We start from the raw sequence: 19797 nt of genomic DNA, 5'->3' as shown, positions 1-19797 counted from the left end.
TTAGATCTCCTACTTTGAATTTTAGCCCAGGCTTGTATAAAACTTTGCTTCCAATAATAATGATAATCTTGACTGTTTTTCAAGATCTGGTCTTGTGTTGTACAGGATTTCTTCAGTGACCTTGAGGTTCACAAGGCGATGCTGGACTCACTGGCCTCCCAGTGTCCAGTATCCATGCGTGCACAGCACCAGGCTCAGCACCAGCACCTCAGCAGCCAGACCCATGTCATGGTGGACAAGGCAAGCCTGCATGGTCAGCGTCTCGAGAGACTGGTGCGGCAGTGGGAGGACCTGGATGTTAAGTTGACCAGACTCCAGGCCTCTTTGGCCAACATCGAGGAGCGGATCCCTGGAGCAATCGCTAGTGGAGATTCCTTGGCAACTATCCAGGCTAAGCTGGAAAAATATCAACAGCTGCAGCGTGAGCTAGCTGAAGAGAAAGGCTGGGTATTTGAGGTGGTCGACAAGGGGAAACAGATCTTACATAGTCTCACCTGCCCCGAACTTGAGAACTCTATTGCCCGCCTGGCAGACAAATGGGTAGACCTCAATACCACTCTCACTCAAGATCTCAAAAGGTAAAGTGTTTCAGGACTGTTATTTATGTAATTTCTTCACTATACCTACTAACTTCTGCACGTCTGTTCTTGTAGTTACTGAGAAACTAAGAGTCATGTCCTCTTGATGGTCCTGCTAATTATGGTGGAAAACTAAACTCTCTCACTCACAGTTCAATATATCAAGAGTTACAGCCCTTGTTTGTCAACAAACATAATGCGATGCATGGCACTATGATAACGCTGGTGTCTTTATCAACTGTTTTTCGTCTTTGGACACTATTATCAAAATGCAACGGTAATGAATTTTCCCAAGACCCTTACCCTTTAATTGTCCTTCAGGACTGAAGTACTGGGTGACCAGCTGCAAACATTTGAAGCAGAGGCAGCCATCTTGAAATCCTGGCTGACAACAGCAAAGATGAAGTTATCCAGTTTGAAGCAGCTGAGTGACCAGGATCAGCAGAGTATGGCAGCCATTCGAGCCAAGGTGGAGAAGTTGCTGGTGAGTCCAGTTAGCCATGGCTATCTCCATCCCATCCCAACATGTTGCCTGACCAAAGTAAGAAAAGTTCAGTGTCAGACCCACTCAATGTCAAACTAGACTGAATGACAACTACAACAAGAGCTGAATGTGTAGTCCATTACCTCAGGATCAAGCATGCAGTTGATCCCAGGGTTAACACCCAACCAATGAAACTCCATGTTACAACCCCCGACCAATGAAACTCCATGTTACAACCCCCGACCAATGAAACTCCATGTTACAACACCCCAGTGCTTGACACCCCAAAAACTTGAAACCTTTTTCTGTATTTTGCAGGAGTTCCAGAAGGAGGTTGAGAACCAGCTGCCACTTCGCTCCAAGGTGTTGAATGTGGGTCGTCAGCTGATGATGAGTTCATCATACAACACCACTGGTCTGGGTGAGCGTCTCCAGGGATATGAGACAGAGTGGGCACAGCTACAGCATGATATCGTCCACACTGAGGAGACACTGCACCAGGCCCAGATGGACCTAATGCCATCCCGACAAGCCCTGCATGAGCTGGCAGAATGGCTGGACATCATCCGGACACAGCTCCGAGAGGACAAGAACAAACCGATCCATAGTCTGACTGACATGGAGGTGATGCTGAAGAAGTACAAGGGCTATAAAATTGAGCTGAGCAGCAAACAGCTCACAGTGGACTTTGTCAACCAGCAGGTTCTCCAACCTCACATCCCAGAGGAGGATGCAGAGAAACTTGACTTCGCCGAGAAGCTAGGGGAGTTCAATCGCCAGTGGAAGATGTTCACTAATGATGTGAATGAGAGACTGAGGACATTGGAGAGATTGTCTTCCAAGTTTGAGGACTTTGAGAAGTTAATGTCTCGACTGAAGTTGTGGTTCAGAGAACAGGAGGATAAAATTAAAAGCTATGGACATGTTGGTCACACATCTGGTGTCAGGCAGACACTCAATGAATGCAAAGTAAGTTGGTGTGATCACTGGTTGGTTAGTTGATGTGAACACAGGCAAGTTAGTTGTGCTTCTTCATTTCCAATCAAGTAGACTATAGGTAATGTGTGTGTGATTCCATGATTTTGATCGAAAGATGATTGCTTGTCCAGTGCCAATATGAAACTTGTTGTGTTTGTTATATCTGTGCTGATGTTTCTGCAGGAACTACAACATCAGCTGAAGGCCAAAGAGTCTGATGTACAGGCTGCAAAGTCTCTGGCTGAAAGCCTGATTGACCTCAGTGTGGACTCTCCTGGATGTCAACGTGGAGTTCAGGACAGTTTGGATGGACTCAACAGACAGTGGCTCCAACTGGAGGAGCAGCTGAGCCAACTGGAGAACACACTGGAGGGCATGCTGGGAGAATGGGGACATTACTCCTCACAGCTGCAGGCTCTCATGCAGGTGCTCACCAACATTGACTACTGCCTCAGCCGCTACACCTTGGTGGGTGGGGACATCTCAACACTCACCGACCAGGTCAACAAACTCAGGGTGCGTCTCTAGCAGGATCATGATGACAGTTGGTGAATGTGCCAGCTATGATGATAGGCACACTTATAATGAACTGGTGGATATAAGGAACAGTTCTAAATGAAGAACTGCTGTAGGTCTCAACCACTTGCTGCATGTTTTGACTGAAATGTCTACAATCTCAAATAACAAACTAGAACTAGCTGTGCCCGTCAGTTATAACTGCAGTTTACTGTACAGATAAGAGTAATGTTGAAATCATTTTGCACAGTTGTGATTGTTTGTTTACTGATTAATGCCCTGTAGACCCTGGAGGCAGAGCTCCACCACCATGAGCCCCAGAGGGATGCCTTCCTAGCCTTATGTCAGCAGCTCACCAAGGTCAGTGATGCCTCCATCTCGGCAGACATCCAGAAGACTGCTGCAGACGTCCAAAACAAGTAGGTGGTCATGCTTTGTTACATCCTTTGTTTCTCCATGTTCGGTCTGAACCCAGTGGAACTGCTTTTTGCAGTAGCATCCAAATGTTCCATTGCTTATGCAGATGGTTTACTGACCTTAAACATTTGATTTATTGTGTCTCTAGATGGTGCCGACTGTCTGCCGATCTGTCAACACGGCGCAAGCAGTTTGAGCAGTTCTTGCAACGATGGCAGAATTATGAGTCAGAATACAACAGTATCCACCGTTGGCTAGATGACAAAGAGAAGATCTGTCATGGTCTGACCACCAGCCAGGATGACCCTACTTCACGGCGCCAGTGTCTGGAGCAGAGCAAGGTAGGGAAGAAGTTACCAGTGAATCTGTACTTGAAGGTCTTCTCCTCCTTCTGTACACAAACTCGCAAAGTATACTAGTTGATGTTTATGAACTAATAATTAATCGTCTGTTGTAGACATTACAGGCAGAGTTTGACAACATTCAGAGTCGTGTTTCTCAACTGTGTCATCTTAGTGATGACCTTGCCAAAAGTATGGAGCCATCCACAATCTTGATGATGACATCCAGACACTCTGGACTTGAACAAAGACTCCTTCGACTCCGCCATGTCCTAGCACAGAACATGGAAGCCCTCCAAGATGACCTAACTTCACTAGACCAGTTCCGGGATGCATTTGAAGTCCTCCGCATCTTCCTGAATCATGCTGAGGGTATCCTGGAGCAAGCAGATCCAAACAAGTCATCAGATGAGACTGACCTGAGAGACCGCCTTAACCAGTTGAAGGACCTACAGACTCAATTCACCAACAATTATGCCAAACTTGACAGTTTGAATATCATGGGCTACAAACTGGCTCTGGGTGACCGTGATGCCAGCCGTCTGAGTGACCTGAACCATCGCTGGCACCGCCTTTACAGCTGCTGTGGTGAGAGAAGCAAGAGTCTTCAAGCCAATGTGTTGGTGCAGCAGGACTTCAGTTCCAAGTGTGATTCTTGGATGACATTTCTGGCCCAGACAGAACAGGACCTGTCAGTAGACATTGCTGGGAATCTGCCAGACCTCCGGGATCAGCAGAAGATGTGCCAGGTACAGAAACATTTTCTGTTTGAGAGAGAAATAAGTATGACATTGTCAGAAGTTAGTGTCTTTGTCAGTAGGATACCTTTTGCTTCACAACTGGATTTCTTATGCTGAACTTTTCTGCCATTTCAGAAATTTGATTCGGAGATGTACAGTCGGCAACAGGTGCTTCATGCCATTATCAGTGATGGTGGGAAGATGCTGCAAGCAGGAGACATTGATGACCCAGCAGAGTTTCAGCAGAAACTTCACCTCCTGTCAGAGCAATGGAGGAGTGTTGTGCGCCGGGCCAACCAAAGAAAAGTCATCATTGACAATAGCATACAGCAGTGGAACACCTACAACAACCTAAGTCAACAACTCCGAGTCTGGCTAGAGGATAAGAACAAGACAATGAAGGAGTTTGAGTTTGAAACAGCCTCACTACAACAGATAAACAGCATGCTGCAGAAGGTCAAGGTCAGTAGTTACTGCATTGGCTAGTGGTGAATTTTTGTACATTAAAATCTGATTTTTGGTTTTGAGATGGATAAGGGGTAAACATGTCAAGATCCAAATTTCTGCACAGTGTATGCGTAAGTGTAACTTCCCTGGAGCATTTCACTCACCCACTTACATCCTCGTTACTGAACACTACAAGTTTAACATATATTATCAACATCTGTGAGATATATCATGGGTTCTTGGTTCACTGTGGCAGACCACCCAGCATGAGTTCCAGCTACAGGAGGACAGCTTCAGACAGATTCACGAGATCGGACGGGATCTCCAACAGCGGGCTGATCCAGGGGCTGATCCAGGGGCTAAGGGCCAGGTGAAGGTGAACATGGAACAGCTGGAGAGCAGCTGGTGTGACAGCTACAGCTGCCTTGAGCAGCACCGCAGGCATCTGGAGGAGCTTCTGCAGGAATGGCAGGACTGTGAGGAGGACATTGATGACATCCTGGCCTGGCTCAGGGAGACTCGGCAGATCCTGGCAGCAGATCTCCCAACAGAGTATGACAGTCTTCAGGCAGATCTCAACAACAGCAAGGTATAATAGTCCACACACTTATCATATCCATCTCCCCCAGGTCTCAATAACTGCACGGTCAAATATGCCACGCTCCTGTCATATCCATCTACCCCAGGTCTCAATAACTGCATGGTCAAATATGCCAAGCACCTGTCATATCCATCTCCCCCAGTTCTCAATAACTGCATGGTCAAATATGCCATGCACCTGTCATATGAATCTCCGCCAGGTCTCAATAACTGCATGGTGAAATATGCCACACACCTGTCATATCCATCTCCTCCAGGTCTCAAAAAACTGCACGGTCAAATACGCCATGCTCCTGTCATATCCATCTCCCCCAGGTCTCAATAACTGCACGGTCATATATGCCACGCTCCTGTCATATCCATCTCCCAGAGGTCTCAATAACTGCACGGTGAAATATGCCACGCACCTGTCATATGAATCTCCCCCAGGTCTCAATAACCGCATGGTGAAATATGCCACACACCTGTCATATTCAGCTCCTCACCCTTGCCATCCACAGGGTTCAGAATGGGGGATGGTTTAGTTCACAGGCACAATTATCCAGAGGTAATCATTAAATCTATGTATGGTATGATAGAACAAATAATGGTTGAGTAAAATATGCAAATGCATATACCAGCAATGGGCAGGCTAGGCATGGAAGGGCATTATGATGAAGTGATAACATACAGCGTTAGGGTTATACAAGCAAAGGGCTATGCATGGAAGGACATTATGATGAAGTGATAACATACAGTGTTAGGGTTATACAAGCAAAGGGCTATGCATGGAAGGACATTATGATGAAGTGATAACATACAGCGTTAGGGTTATACCAGCAAAGGGCAGGCTATGCATGGAAGGGCATTATGATGAAGTGATAACATACAGCGTTAGGGTTATACCAGCAATGGGCAGGCTATGCATGGAAGGGCATTATGATGAAGTGATAACATACAGCGTTAGGGTTATACAAGCAAAGGGCTATGCATGGAAGGACATTATGATGAAGTGATAACATACAGCGTTAGGGTTATACCAGCAATGGGCAGGCTATGCATGGAAGGACATTATGATGAAGTGATAACATACAGCGTTAGGGTTATACCAGCAATGGGCAGGCTATGCATGGAGGGGCATTATGATGAAGTGATAACATACAGCGTTAGGGTTATACAAGCAAAGGGCTATGCATGGAAGGACATTATGATGAAGTGATAACATACAGCGTTAGGGTTATACAAGCAAAGGGCTATGCATGGAAGGACATTATGATGAAGTGATCACATACAGCGTTAGGGTTATACCAGCAAAGGGCTATGCATGGAAGGACATTATGATGAAGTGATCACATACAGCGTTAGGGTTATACCAGCAAAGGGCTATGCATGGAAGGACATTATGATGAAGTGATAACATACAGCGTTAGGGTTATACCAGCAAAGGGCTATGCATGGAAGGACATTATGATGAAGTGATAACATACAGCGTTAGGGTTATACCAGCAATGGGCTATGGTCACTGATCTGTGAAATTGTGATCTTAGCTCAGTGTGGTTTTGTGATATGAAATATACTGAAAGCCATTATAAACACAATTGGTATTTGTTGTCCTGAAACTTACAAATCTTCTATTGAAGAATTTTTTCCTGCGATACAGGGGATGTAGCGATAAAATGCTGATATTCTTGCCCATTTTGAGTTTGAGTCCCAGAGCATTCCTCTTTTATGAACTTAATGCTCAAAAATGAACCTTTGACATTTCTTGTAAACACAACCACATTCATGAATCATGTTGCGCACGTGCATTACCTGCACCCTATGAAAGAACAGGGAATTATGAAACTGAATCACGTTGAGAAAATATCATGCTTGACACAAGACGACAAGAATCAGGTTCTTAATGTGGTTAGCAGCGTTTCTTCAGATGTCATGATTGTCAGGCACTTTAATGTGCATCCATACACCTTGGTCAAGTCAGACAACATTTTGGGGCCACCAGAAGTGTTGCATTTGTCCACGACCTGGTGCACCACCTTTGACGACAGCTTGACAGGACCGCTATATTCAATTTCAGAATATGTACAATGCTTGCCTTTCATACACTGTCTTACATGTTGTGCCACTGCGGTTTATGTGTCAGTAATATTAGTAATAGACTTATGCTGGGGAGTTACAAATGTGAGATTACATTACCTGACTGAAAGCTAAGTAATTGATTAAATATAATTATCACACCTGTAATCAAAGATAGAATACATAAGGAGAGTGGTAACCTGAAGCAAGACTGATGTATATCACAAGACTCCTGGCTAACAGGTAAAATATTGTAATTAGACCGTATTGAATTGGTTGTGGGTAGCATATACCACTACTTATATTTAGACACTGGAGATGCAGCCTTTGTATAGAATAAAGAAGAAGTGAGGCTGCTTGTGAAACATGTCACAGAGGTGCAACCCCTCCCCCTAACATCTGCACTGAACATGCCAATTATGAGAAGAATGCCTTTGCTTCTACAGGATATAGCAACATCATTTGCCAACTCTGAGGACCGCCGCCAACAATTGTTGTCACGGGAGAGGAATCTGTCCCGAAGGATCCACTCGGAAGACATGAATGTCTTGGCCCAGCGGATCCGCCTCCTCAACAAGCAGTGGAATGAGCTGGCCAATCAGACGCTGCTCCGAGAACAGCGTCTCCGGGATGCCATGTGTCGCTGGTCTGGCTTCTCAGACCAGGTCCAGGTCTTCCTCAACTGGATAAAGGACATGGAGATCACTGTGACTACAAGCCGAGAGATGCATGTGGAGGATCTCCTCAACAGACTTGAAACTGTGAGCATGACTGTACATTTTAAACTGTACCCTGTCACATTTAACTTTACTCTAAGCCCTACTCTGTCCCACTGTAACCTTTACACTCCACCTTAAAGCTTGTTACAGCTTAGTTTGTGGTACTCAGTCCCACTGTACCCTTTACACTCCACCTTAAAGCTTGTTACAGCTTAGTTTGCGGTACTCAGTCCCACTCATCTCTGATGACTTTCCAGAAGTGTCATCTAATACAGTGAGTAGGTATTGCTGTTGATTGTCTCTGTCCTCTTTTGACAAATAGTAGATGACACAGTATGCAATTAACAGATGTTTAAATGCTGAAGTACATAATTGTACATACAAATTGACCAACATGTATCAATTTGCAAAGTAAAAGGTTTTCAGGAACATAATCCAGTGAAATGTGTGAATTCAGCTGGATTCCCCAGGTTTTGACTGAGGCATTCCCTTGCTGATTAGAAACCCAGTTTGTTGGGTAGCTGACACCCACTGGCATCCAGTAATTACAGGCTACTTAAAATGGTACTGGCAAAACGATTCAAAGGTGGAGTTTGGTATACCTTGAAATGCTCGATATGACTGTTATATGGTCACGTGATTGTCATTTTAATAGTGTTATATAAGCAGGATATGAACAGTTATTTTGCTTTGAAAAGCAGTGCCATCATATCTTTAACAACCTTTATGAACCTTGTGAAGTAGCCACTTTTCCCAGTGTCCACTTTCTAAGGTGTCTAGAAATAAAAAAGGTCCACTATTCCATATGTTCAGGTATCACAATGTAAACAATGCTAGTAATAACACTGTCCACTAAACATAGTGTTCTGCTATTTCATTGTCCCAAATATGTAGTAAGTAAATATTTGCTGTAAACAGTGTTCAGTTGTATCAGCATCCATATTAAAAGGGTGTGTGTGCGTGAAGCCACCTGTGATTACATGACACCAGTGTTGTTAGTGACTATCCCCCTGGGTGAGGCAAGTGGATGGTAAACCAGCCCAGGTGGTGGCCATATGGCTGCAGCCTCCATCTAAATGGTAGTGGGTCAGCACTGTGTCTCTATAATGCTCCCTCTCTATATATAGCTCCCCCTCTCTCTCCCTCTATAAGGTAGGTGTCTCGTAGCTGGGTATGAAGTGACAAGGACGATGATTTCTGATCTTGTGGAATCATGTTGAATAGATGGAATTGCCCATTTATAGTTTATGGCTCTGAAGATTTTGCCTTCAGGCTGTCACTGTTTACACTCATGGAAATGTATTGTATAGAGAGCTTGTACATTGTATAGAGCCTCCCCGCCCCTGGTTGGTGGGTAGGCGATTGTGTGTGCATATCAGTGTATTCACTGGGACATTGATCAGATGTTTGACAATGGCAAATAGCAGAATTTCATACTAATCTAAATGAATGTTCAAATAATGAATATGGCTGCCACAAATTGTGTACACTGACTATGTAAATCAGGTTGTGAAACTCACATAAACCTCTTACACTCTCAACTGTCTTCCTGTCTCTCTGTGTTGAGACAGGCTAATGTCAGTTGTGTCTCTGTGTTGAGACAGGCTAATGTCAGCTGTCTATCTGTGTTGAGACAGGCAAATGTCAGCTGTCTCTGTGTTGAGACAGGCTAATGTCAGCTGTGTCTGTGTTCACATAGGTTAATGTCAGCTGTCTATATCTGTTGCCACAGGCTAACATTAGTGGTCTCTTTATTGACGGAGGCTAATGTCAGTTTTCTCGATGTTGACAGAGGCTAATGTCAGCTGTCTCTCTGTGTTGAGACAGGCTAATGTCAGCTGTCTCTGTGTTCACATAGGCTAATGTCAGATGTTTCTGTTGCCACAGGCTGATGTCAGCTGTCTCTCTGTGTTCACACAGACTAAGGTCAGCTGTCTCTCTGCTGACAGGCTAATGTCAGCAGTCTCTGTTTTTGACAGAGGCTAATGTCAGCTGGCTCTCTGTTGAGAGGGGATAATGTCAGCTGTCTTTTTGTGTTTACACAGGCTAAGGCTAGCTGTCTCTCACAGATTGTAATGTCAGCTGTCTATCTCTGTTGCCACAGGCAAATGTCAGCTGTCTCTCTGCTGACAGAGGCTAATGTCAGCAGTCTCTCTGTGTTAACACAGGCTAAGGTTAGCTGTCTCTCTGCAGACAGAGGCTAATGTCAGCAGTCTCTCTGTGTTAACACAGGCTAAGGTTAGCTGTCTCTCTGCTGACATTAGCCTCTGACATTAGTCTCTCTGAGTTCACAGATTGTAATGTCAGCTGTCTCTCTGTTGACAGAGGCTAATGTCATCTGTCTCTGTGTTGACTGTTTGTTGTTGTTTGTTTTTGTCTGTCTATGCTGTTAATGTCATGTCATGTCAAAGTCAACCATCTATTCTTCCCTAAAGAATGTAAAGCTATCTTTGTCTGATCACCAGGAGGTGCAAGACGAGCTCATGGCAAAGGAACGAGAAAAGAACCAGCTAATGGATCAAGGTCATCAGCTGATGAAGGTCAGCAGCGACATCCGTGCCTCAGACATTGAACACCGCATTGAGAAACTTGATGATAGATGGCAGCAGTTGCAGTCAATTGTCAGCTTCAGGTGAGCCATTTCTAAATATGTTGCTGAAGTGAATAGCACAAGCACCCACTCACACTGTCTTTTGTAAGTGTCACCATGACTGTTTGGCCTGCCTGTGTTACAGGAAGAGGAAGCTGCATGAGACAGTGCTTGCTGTAAGACAACTAGACATCAGTATGCGCAACCTGAGCAGATGGTTGTCAGATATGGAACAGGAAGTAGGTGGCGCTATAGTGTACAGTGATTGTGATTGGCAGGAGATACAGACAAAGATTCACCAACAACAGGTGGGCATTTTACTGCTTCATGTGTGATATGAGTCAGGTACATGTGTGTGTACATGCATGCATGCATGCATGCGGAGGATGTTTCTGATGTGAGATGCATATCGCCCTAGTTCCAGCAGTCAACTAGACTTTGTGATGAAAATAGCTATGGCTTAGTCTGGAATGAAAAATCTAAAATATCTTCTTTTTTCCCTGTTAGCTTTAAAGTTAAAGAAATAAGAATCATAAACCAAGCAATACTATGAAGCATGATGTGTGTTGCAGGAGTTACAGAAGGATATAGAGCAACACAGTGCTGGTGTGGCATCAGTGCTCAACCTGTGTGAGGTGCTGCTACATGACTCCGACGCCTGCCCAACAGACATTGAGTACAATGCTTTGCAGCATGCTCGCAAAACCCTCGACAAACGCTGGCGGTCCATCTGTAAGCTGTCCCCAGAGAGGCGGGCAAGGTGAGGGAGAGAGGGCACCATATGAGGCCCCACACTGGAGATTGTATGTCCATATGCAGTACATAAGCATAAAGTTTGTACAAGTGGCTGTGCAGTACATCAAATATGTAAGTGTGTAGCTATGGTCATACCTTACATAAACATGCATATACATGTGTATACATGATGTAAGTGTAATGTGAGATTGAGGTCAGTGATCTACAGGAAATGTTCTACCAGTCACAAATGTAGTGGGACTGATGCCACGGTTTCTTTGAGGTAAGATTGTGGTCACTGATCTTAAAGGGGTGTTGTGGGATTGAGGTCACAGATGTGTATGGTGTTTTGAGGACAATGATCTTCAAAGGGTCTTGTTGGATTGAGGTCACAGATGAGTATAGTGTATTGAGGACAATGACCTTATTGGATGTTGTAGGATTGAGGTGACAGATATGTATGGTATGTTGTAGGATTGAAGAGAGCTGGCAGCTGTGGGAAGTGTTCAAGGGAGACTGCAAGACCTTCAGTGACTGGCTGATTGATGTTGAAACGGAGGTCGGCACCTACAGTGTGGAAGACGTGTCTGTGGAACTCACAAAAGAGGAGATCAGGAAATATGAGGTCAGTCCAATTCATCACATTTAAAATATAAGCGCATCTACATTGTAACTACTACATACTACAAACCACACATTCCATCACTCCCCGTGTTACCCTCCTTGTTCCGTTCTCCCACAGTCCCTCCAGCGCAACGTGCACAATCACCTGGGAGAACTGGAGAACATTAACAAGCAGTACCGGCGACTGGCCAGGGAGGGACGCACAGACGTCAATGGCAGTCTGCGAGCCAGCATGCAGGATGTTAACGATCGGTGGGACCATCTGCAGCAGCGCGTCACCTCCATCATGAAATGCCTACGCAACTCTGCCAGTATCCGCACAGACTTCAGCAGCACGCGAACATCCCTGATGACGTGGCTGATAGAGATAGAGTCTCAACTGAACACCATCCAGCGCCACTCCAGTGGGGACATGACAACACGGAAGGCCCAGATCACTGTAAGTAGTGAATGTTACACTATATGGTGGTATTTGGGCAGACATTGGTGTGTCATGGTACAGACCTTGGTGTATCATGATACAGACATTGGTGTATCATTGTACAGACATCGTTTATCATTGTACTAACATTGGTGTGTCATGATACAGATATTGGTGTGTCATGGCACAGACATTGGTGTATCAACGTACAGACATTGGTGTATCATGGTACAGATATTGATGTATCATGGTACATTGATGTATCATGATAAAGACATTGGTGTATCATGATACAGACATTGGTGTATCATGAAACAGACATTGGTGTATCATGATACAGACATTGGTGTATCATGAAACAGACATTGGTGTATCATGATACAGACATTGGTGTATCATTGTACAGACATCGTTTATCATTGTACTAACATTGGTGTGTCATGATACAGATATTGGTGTGTCATGGCACAGACATTGGTGTATCAAGGTACAGACATTGGTGTATCATGGTACAGATATTGATGTATCATGGTACAGACATTGATGTATCATGATAAAGACATTGGTGTATCATGAAACAGACATTGGTGTATCATGATACAGACATTGGTGTGTCATGGCACAGACATTGGTGTATCATGGTACAGATATTGATGAAACATGATAAAGACATTGGTGTATCATGATACAGACATTGGTGTATCATTGTACAGACATTGTTTATCATTGTACTAACATTGGTGTGTCATGATACAGATATTGGTGTGTCATGGCACAGATATTGGTGTGTCATGGCACAGACATTGGTGTATCAAGGTACAGACATTGGTGTATCATGGTACAGATATTGATGTATCATGGTACAGACATTGATGTATCATGATAAAGACATTGGTGTATCATGAAACAGACCTTGGTGTATCATGATACAGACATTGGTGTGTCATGGCACAGACCTTGGTGTATCATGGTACAGACATTGATGTATCATGGTACAGATATTGATGTATCATGATACAGACCTTGGTGTAACATTGCACAGACATTGGTGTATCATTGTACAGACACTGGTGTATCATGGTACAGTTATTGGTGTATCATGGTACAGACATTTGTGTATCATGATACAGACATTGTGTATCATGGTACAGATATTGGTGTATCATGATACAGACATTGGTGAATCATGGTACAGTTATTGGTGTATCATGGTACAGACATTGGTGTATCATTGTATAGACATTGTGTATCATTGTACTAACATTGGTGTGTCATGGTACAGCCATTGGTGTATCATGGCACAGACATTGATGTAATATGGTACAAATATTGTGTATCATTGTACAGACACTGGTGTATCATGATACATATATTGATGTATTGTAAGGACATAGGTGTGTCATGGTACAGACATTGGTGTATCATGGTACAGACATTGGTGTATCATGATACAAACATTTGTGTACAGTCATTGATGTATTATGGTGCAGATATTGGTGTATCGTACGGACATAGGTGTATCATGGTACAGACATTGATGTATCATGGTACAGACATTGGTGTATCATGGTACATAACTATGTGTGTTTTTTGCTCAGAGACTGGTGGAGGAGATCAACTCAAGGAGGAGCAGGTTTGAGTACCTGGACCAGTCAGCTGTGTACTTGATGCAGAAAGGTGATGCTGACGAGGTGGTGCAGGTGCAGGAGGAGTTGGATGAGATACGGCGACGCTGGAAGCAGCTTCTGGAGCAGGCCACTGTCTACAACATACAGGTGGCATCTACAACACAGGTTGGTAGAAGGCAGGACACATGGTATAAGATACATTTCTTACACATCCGTGGGTGTGAAACCCATGTGAGAAAACCAGTATCAGACATATGTGTGAGATAGATTTCTGTCATGGATTCAAAATGGCTTGAACAGTTTGTGAACGTCGTGGTTAGAGGTAAAGGCTGAGATTGCCTACCAATATTCTAAATGTATAAATTTGGTAATTTTACTGGAGAGATGCGACAAGTGTTATGCATTGTCTTAAGAAAATATCTGACACGATAACTTCAGTATCTGTCCATTGTGAGATCAATTTGCGTCGTGGTTTCTCTGATTCTTTCGATAAAGATCCACTTCCAGCTCCGGGTTAAAATGTGATTCATAGCAATCAGAACCAAAACACATTCTTTGAAACAATGTACAACAGAAACTGTTTGCAATGGTTCACGAGTGCAAGTGCCGACACGTGCTTTCGGTTGAATCAAACATGCACAGTGAATGGTTGATCAATGTTCAACCTGAGTCACTGCTTAAAATATTCCTTGGACACATGATAATGTCTTAATAACATGCGTGAATTAATCGACTGACATTCCATACTGTCTAAAGCTGTAACATTCCAAGTGGCATTCAGTGACTTGTGAAAATGGGAAGGCTGTGGCGAAGAAGTGTAGTTCCCTACTGATAGTGAATGGAACCTCAGTAATGTCACATTCAAACACACTGGATGCACCTAAATCGATAGGAGAACATTGCAGAGATATCTAGTCTTCCAATGATGATAACAACCAAGTGATAATCATGACGTCACACATTCAAATATTTAATGTTGGCAACAATTAAGTCATCCACACTTACATGGTAACATCATTTTTTTAGAGTGTTTAATCAATTTTCTATGATGTTATCTGGTTTGCATTATCTTTATCGCCATGATGATGCAAAGATGTGGCAGAAACGTTTTTGTGGTGGGTCACCGTGGGAATAAGTGGTCATTAGCCAAAAGATGTCACTCATTCATAAACGTTCTGTTGTGTATCATTGTGCAACATTTTGTGAGAAAATGTGAAAATTACATCTATGCAGCCATAAATCGGTGTAATTGTATGGTGTGTAAGAAACAGATTACTGTACACATGTCTGTCAGATGTAGTTTCTCTGTATTTCAAAATGTTTTTAACTCGCTTTCACTCGTTAAACGTTCAATATGTTTCAGTTCATTGTAAGATAATTGGCATCTGACAGACACTCATTTAGTAATCTCTATGGGTAGAATGCAGGACACTTGATATAACGTAGCTGTGTTTAGGGTGGGGCACATGGTGTAACGTAGCTGTGTTTAGGGTCGGGCACATGGTATAACGTAGCTGTGTTTAGGGTGGGCACATGGTACTTCAAAGAAGAACGCATGTGCAAGTGTACTGGATACAACACTTACGGGCTGTAGGATAGGAGGCACTGCTGTTTGTACATGATGGATGTGTTACTGGTCAGGAGGCCAGGAGACCTGTACTGTGCTGGAGAGTAAAGAGTCTACTCATTGTTAGCTTGCTGACTCCTGATGAGGAGGTAGGTCAATATTACCACAGTCTTGTTTCACAGAAGTTACACCTTGTGTTCTAAGATTATTATAGAATTGTACCGGGACAGTTGACTCAGCCAACTGAAATGGTTTTAGCAGATGGCTAGAACGTAGGTCATTGTCACTTAGAATCCTCTTTGAACTGTCTGCTTCTAATTTCTTTGTTTCATTACTGAAAGATATTATAATTTTAACTTTTGACTATCATGAACTTACTCTGGGATCTCTGCATCTGCAGGAGATGAGTGTCACATCTGTCGATGTGCGGCAGAGACAGATGCAGGATGCATTAACCACTGCCGACTTGGATGTCAATGAGCTGGAGGCTTACTTGGCCAGTTCCCCACCAGACAGCCCCCCACAGAAACGTCGTACAATGCCACAATCATCAACTCTAGATACAGGTGATGCATAATGAGCAATTGTCACTGACTGACCGTAAGTAACTCTGTAGGACACAGGAGGAGCTAATAAGCTTACATGGACTGACAGGATGCAAGAAGAGAAAGCTACTTACATACTCACCATTTATTGCTACAGATGCCAGCAAGCGGATGGAGAAGAGACAGAAGATGAAGTCAGAGCTGGGTCAGAAAGGAAAGACAGTCAAGTATGACGCCCTCCTCAACAAGCTAGGGGATGCTATTGAGGATGCAGCAGGGAAACTGGTTGTGGCCGAGCGGCAGATTTCCTCTGGCACAGACAGCAGTAGTCTTGTATGTCCTCCATAATTCTGCCATGTTTATCTCTGTAGAAAGTTGCAGCACATGTTTGTCTAGAGTACATCTTTTTTGTATTACACTGTCATTCAGTGTTCATTATTTGAAGAGAGTGGCACCAGGGCACACTAAAAACACCTGTATTCCCCTGTGTGGCAGCACACATTTGTCTCAAGTACCTCTTTATTGTGCCACACTGTAATTCAGTGTTCTTTCTTTCTAGAGAGTGGCAGCAGCTCCCACTAAACATACCGTTATTCCTCTATATTTTGCAGCATGGTTATCGGTCCAATTGTGAGCGGGCAATTGAGACAGTTCAACGTCTGGAGCAGCGCCTCAAGTCGGAGACAGGCCAGACCCGGATGAGTTATCTTGACTCTCAAGTCAGAAGTAAGCTCCTCTTTTTCAGTATCTCATATACATATGTTCCTAAGACTGCCTGTGATGTATGCATGCTGACTGCCTCGTATGTCTGCAGGTGTTGTGCAACGTTGGGAGATCCTCCAGTTGCGCATCACGGAGCGTGAGTACAAGGTGGTGACTGAGCGGCAGGACCAGACACAGTTCCGGGTTGACCTGGACAACATGCTGGCCTGGCTCGATGAGGCTGAAGCTCTACAGTCAGCCCAGCAACCATTGCCTGGTGACATGGCAGAACTGGAAAGTGTCATCAGACAGTACAAGGTGAGTTGACATGCAGTCAGCCCAGGTACCATTGCCTGGCGACCTGACAGAACTGGAAAGTGTCATCAGAGAGTACATGGTGAGTTGACATGCATGAATCCTATGGTAGTGAGTTAAAGCCAGATCTGTGGACAATCACATGTTTCAGGACTTCCTGGTGCAGCTGGAGTCGAAGAACGCGCGGGTGTTGTCCATCAACCTCATCAGCAAGAACTACATCAACCTTTCCACAGCAGATGGCCGTGATATGCAGGAAAAACTCCGACAGATGAACGAACGATGGGAGGCAGTCAACTCACGGGCTGATAGTGTCCACCGTGGCCTGCAGGTGGCACTGCTGCAGAGTCAGGAATTTCATCATGAAATACATGACCGCTACATGTGGCTGGAGAGCATTGAGAACAGGATGCAAAAGTGTGAGCCCATCAAGCTGAATGCTGATGAAACACAGCTGTGGCTGCAGTACAACAGATTAATGGTAAGTCAGTACAACTGATCAATGGTAAGTCAGTACAACCAGCTGATGTTGATTTATCACATGACTATATGATGATACCCCTACATGACGATACCCTGTAAGGTGCTACCTTGTATACTAGTACACTGTATGATGATACCCTGTAAGGTGCTACCTTGTATACTAGTACACTGTATGATGATACCCTGTAAGGTGCTACCTTGTATACTGGTACACTGTAAGATGATACCCTGTAAGGTGCTACCTTGTATACTAGTACACTGTATGATGATACCCTGTAAGGTGCTACCTTGTATACTAGTACACTGTATGATGATACCCTGTAAGGTGCTACCTTGTATACTAGTACACTGTATGATGATACCCTGTAAGGTGCTACCTTGTATACTAGTACACTGTATGATAATACCTTGTAAGGTGCTACCTTGTATACTGGTACCCTGTAAGATGATACCCTGTAAGGTGCTACCTTGTATACTAGTACACTGTATGATAATACCTTGTAAGGTGCTACCTTGTATACTGGTACCCTGTATGATGATACCCTGTAAGGTGCTACCTTGTATACTAGTACACTGTATGATGATACCCTGTATGGTGCTACCTTGTATACTAGTACACTGTATGATGATACCCTGTAAGGTGCTACCTTGTATACTGGTACACTGTATGATGATACCCTGTAAGGTGCTACCTTGTATACTAGTACACTGTATGATAATACCTTGTAAGGTGCTACCTTGTATACTGGTACCCTGTATGATGATACCCTGTAAGGTGCTACCTTGTATACTAGTACACTGTATGATAATACCTTGTAAGGTGCTACCTTGTATACTGGTACCCTGTATGATGATACCCTGTAAGGTGCTACCTTGTATACTAGTACACTGTATGATGATACCCTGTAAGGTGCTACCTTGTATACTGGTACACTGTATGATAATACCTTGTAAGGTGCTACCTTGTATACTAGTACACTGTATGATGATACCCTGTAAGGTGCTACCTTGTATACTGGTACACTGTATGATAATACCTTGTAAGGTGCTACCTTGTATACTGGTACACTGTATGATAATACCTTGTAAGGTGCTACCTTGTATACTGGTACACTGTATGATGATACCCTGTAAGGTGCTACCTTGTATACTGGTACACTGTATGATAATACCTTGTAAGGTGCTACCTTGTATACTAGTACACTGTATGATGATACCCTGTAAGGTGCTACCTTGTATACTGGTACACTGTATGATAATACCTTGTAAGGTGCTACCTTGTATACTAGTACACTGTATGATAATACCTTGTAAGGTGCTACCTTGTATACTGGTACCCTGTATGATGATACCCTGTAAGGTGCTACCTTGTATACTAGTACACTGTATGATAATACCTTGTAAGGTGCTACCTTGTATACTGGTACCCTGTATGATGATACCCTGTAAGGTGCTACCTTGTATACTGGTACACTGTATGATGATACCCTGTATGGTGCTACCTTGTATACTAGTACACTGTATGATAATACCTTGTAAGGTGCTACCTTGTATACTAGTACCCTGTATGATGATACCCTGTAAGGTGCTACCTTGTATACTAGTACACTGTATGATGATACCCTGTAAGGTGCTACCTTGTATACTAGTACACTGTATGATGATACCCTGTAAGGTGCTACCTTGTATACTAGTACACTGTAAGATGATACCCTGTAAGGTGCTACCTTGTATACTAGTACACTGTATGATGATACCCTGTAAGGTGCTACCTTGTATACTAGTACACTGTATGATGATACCCTGTAAGGTGCTACCTTGTATACTAGTACACTGTATGATAATACCCTGTAAGGTGCTACCTTGTATACTAGTACACTGTATGATGATACCCTGTAAGGTGCTACCTTGTATACTAGTACACTGTATGATAATACCCTGTAAGGTGCTACCTTGTATACTAGTACACTGTATGATGATACCCTGTAAGGTGCTACCTTGTATACTAGTACACTGTATGATGATACCCTGTAAGGTGCTACCTTGTATACTAGTACACTGTATGATGATACCCTGTAAGGTGCTACCTTGTATACTAGTACACTGTATGATGATACCCTGTAAGGTGCTACCTTGTTTACTGGTACCCTGTAAGATGATACCCTGTAAGGAGCTACTTTGTCAGGTGCTACCTGTAAAGTAGTGCCCTCTGTGATGATACCCTGTATGACGATACCCTGTAAGGAGCTACTTTGTCAGGTGCTACCTGTAAAGTAGTGCCCTCTGTGATTATACCCTGTATGATGATACCC

General features: G+C 43.6%; 1 protein-coding gene across 2 annotated transcripts in view; it reads left to right on the top strand.

Annotated features, from left to right (window-relative positions):
• LOC137293555 (muscle-specific protein 300 kDa-like) overlaps window positions 1–19797 on the top strand; it is a 210871-nt gene that overhangs the window by 185526 nt on the left and 5548 nt on the right. For both annotated transcript variants that reach the window (XM_067824182.1, XM_067824181.1), the window contains exons 115-135: window positions 106–578; window positions 900–1062; window positions 1381–2031; window positions 2224–2556; window positions 2842–2975; window positions 3122–3314; window positions 3431–4063; window positions 4190–4516; window positions 4758–5090; window positions 7603–7917; window positions 10341–10507; window positions 10611–10773; window positions 11038–11225; window positions 11675–11825; window positions 11943–12263; window positions 13844–14038; window positions 15841–16006; window positions 16143–16318; window positions 16597–16711; window positions 16800–17005; window positions 17154–17483. In XM_067824182.1, the coding sequence (XP_067680283.1) occupies window positions 106–578; window positions 900–1062; window positions 1381–2031; window positions 2224–2556; window positions 2842–2975; window positions 3122–3314; window positions 3431–4063; window positions 4190–4516; window positions 4758–5090; window positions 7603–7917; window positions 10341–10507; window positions 10611–10773; window positions 11038–11225; window positions 11675–11825; window positions 11943–12263; window positions 13844–14038; window positions 15841–16006; window positions 16143–16318; window positions 16597–16711; window positions 16800–17005; window positions 17154–17483 (5733 nt within the window). The remainder of the gene's footprint in view (window positions 1–105; window positions 579–899; window positions 1063–1380; window positions 2032–2223; window positions 2557–2841; window positions 2976–3121; window positions 3315–3430; window positions 4064–4189; window positions 4517–4757; window positions 5091–7602; window positions 7918–10340; window positions 10508–10610; window positions 10774–11037; window positions 11226–11674; window positions 11826–11942; window positions 12264–13843; window positions 14039–15840; window positions 16007–16142; window positions 16319–16596; window positions 16712–16799; window positions 17006–17153; window positions 17484–19797) is intronic.

This window comes from Haliotis asinina, chromosome 8, assembly GCF_037392515.1.
Source record: "Haliotis asinina isolate JCU_RB_2024 chromosome 8, JCU_Hal_asi_v2, whole genome shotgun sequence".
NCBI classification, from domain to species: Eukaryota; Metazoa; Mollusca; class Gastropoda; order Lepetellida; family Haliotidae; genus Haliotis; species Haliotis asinina.
The sequence above is the reverse complement of the archived record's forward strand: the minus strand, read 5'-3'. Positions and strand labels throughout refer to the sequence as shown.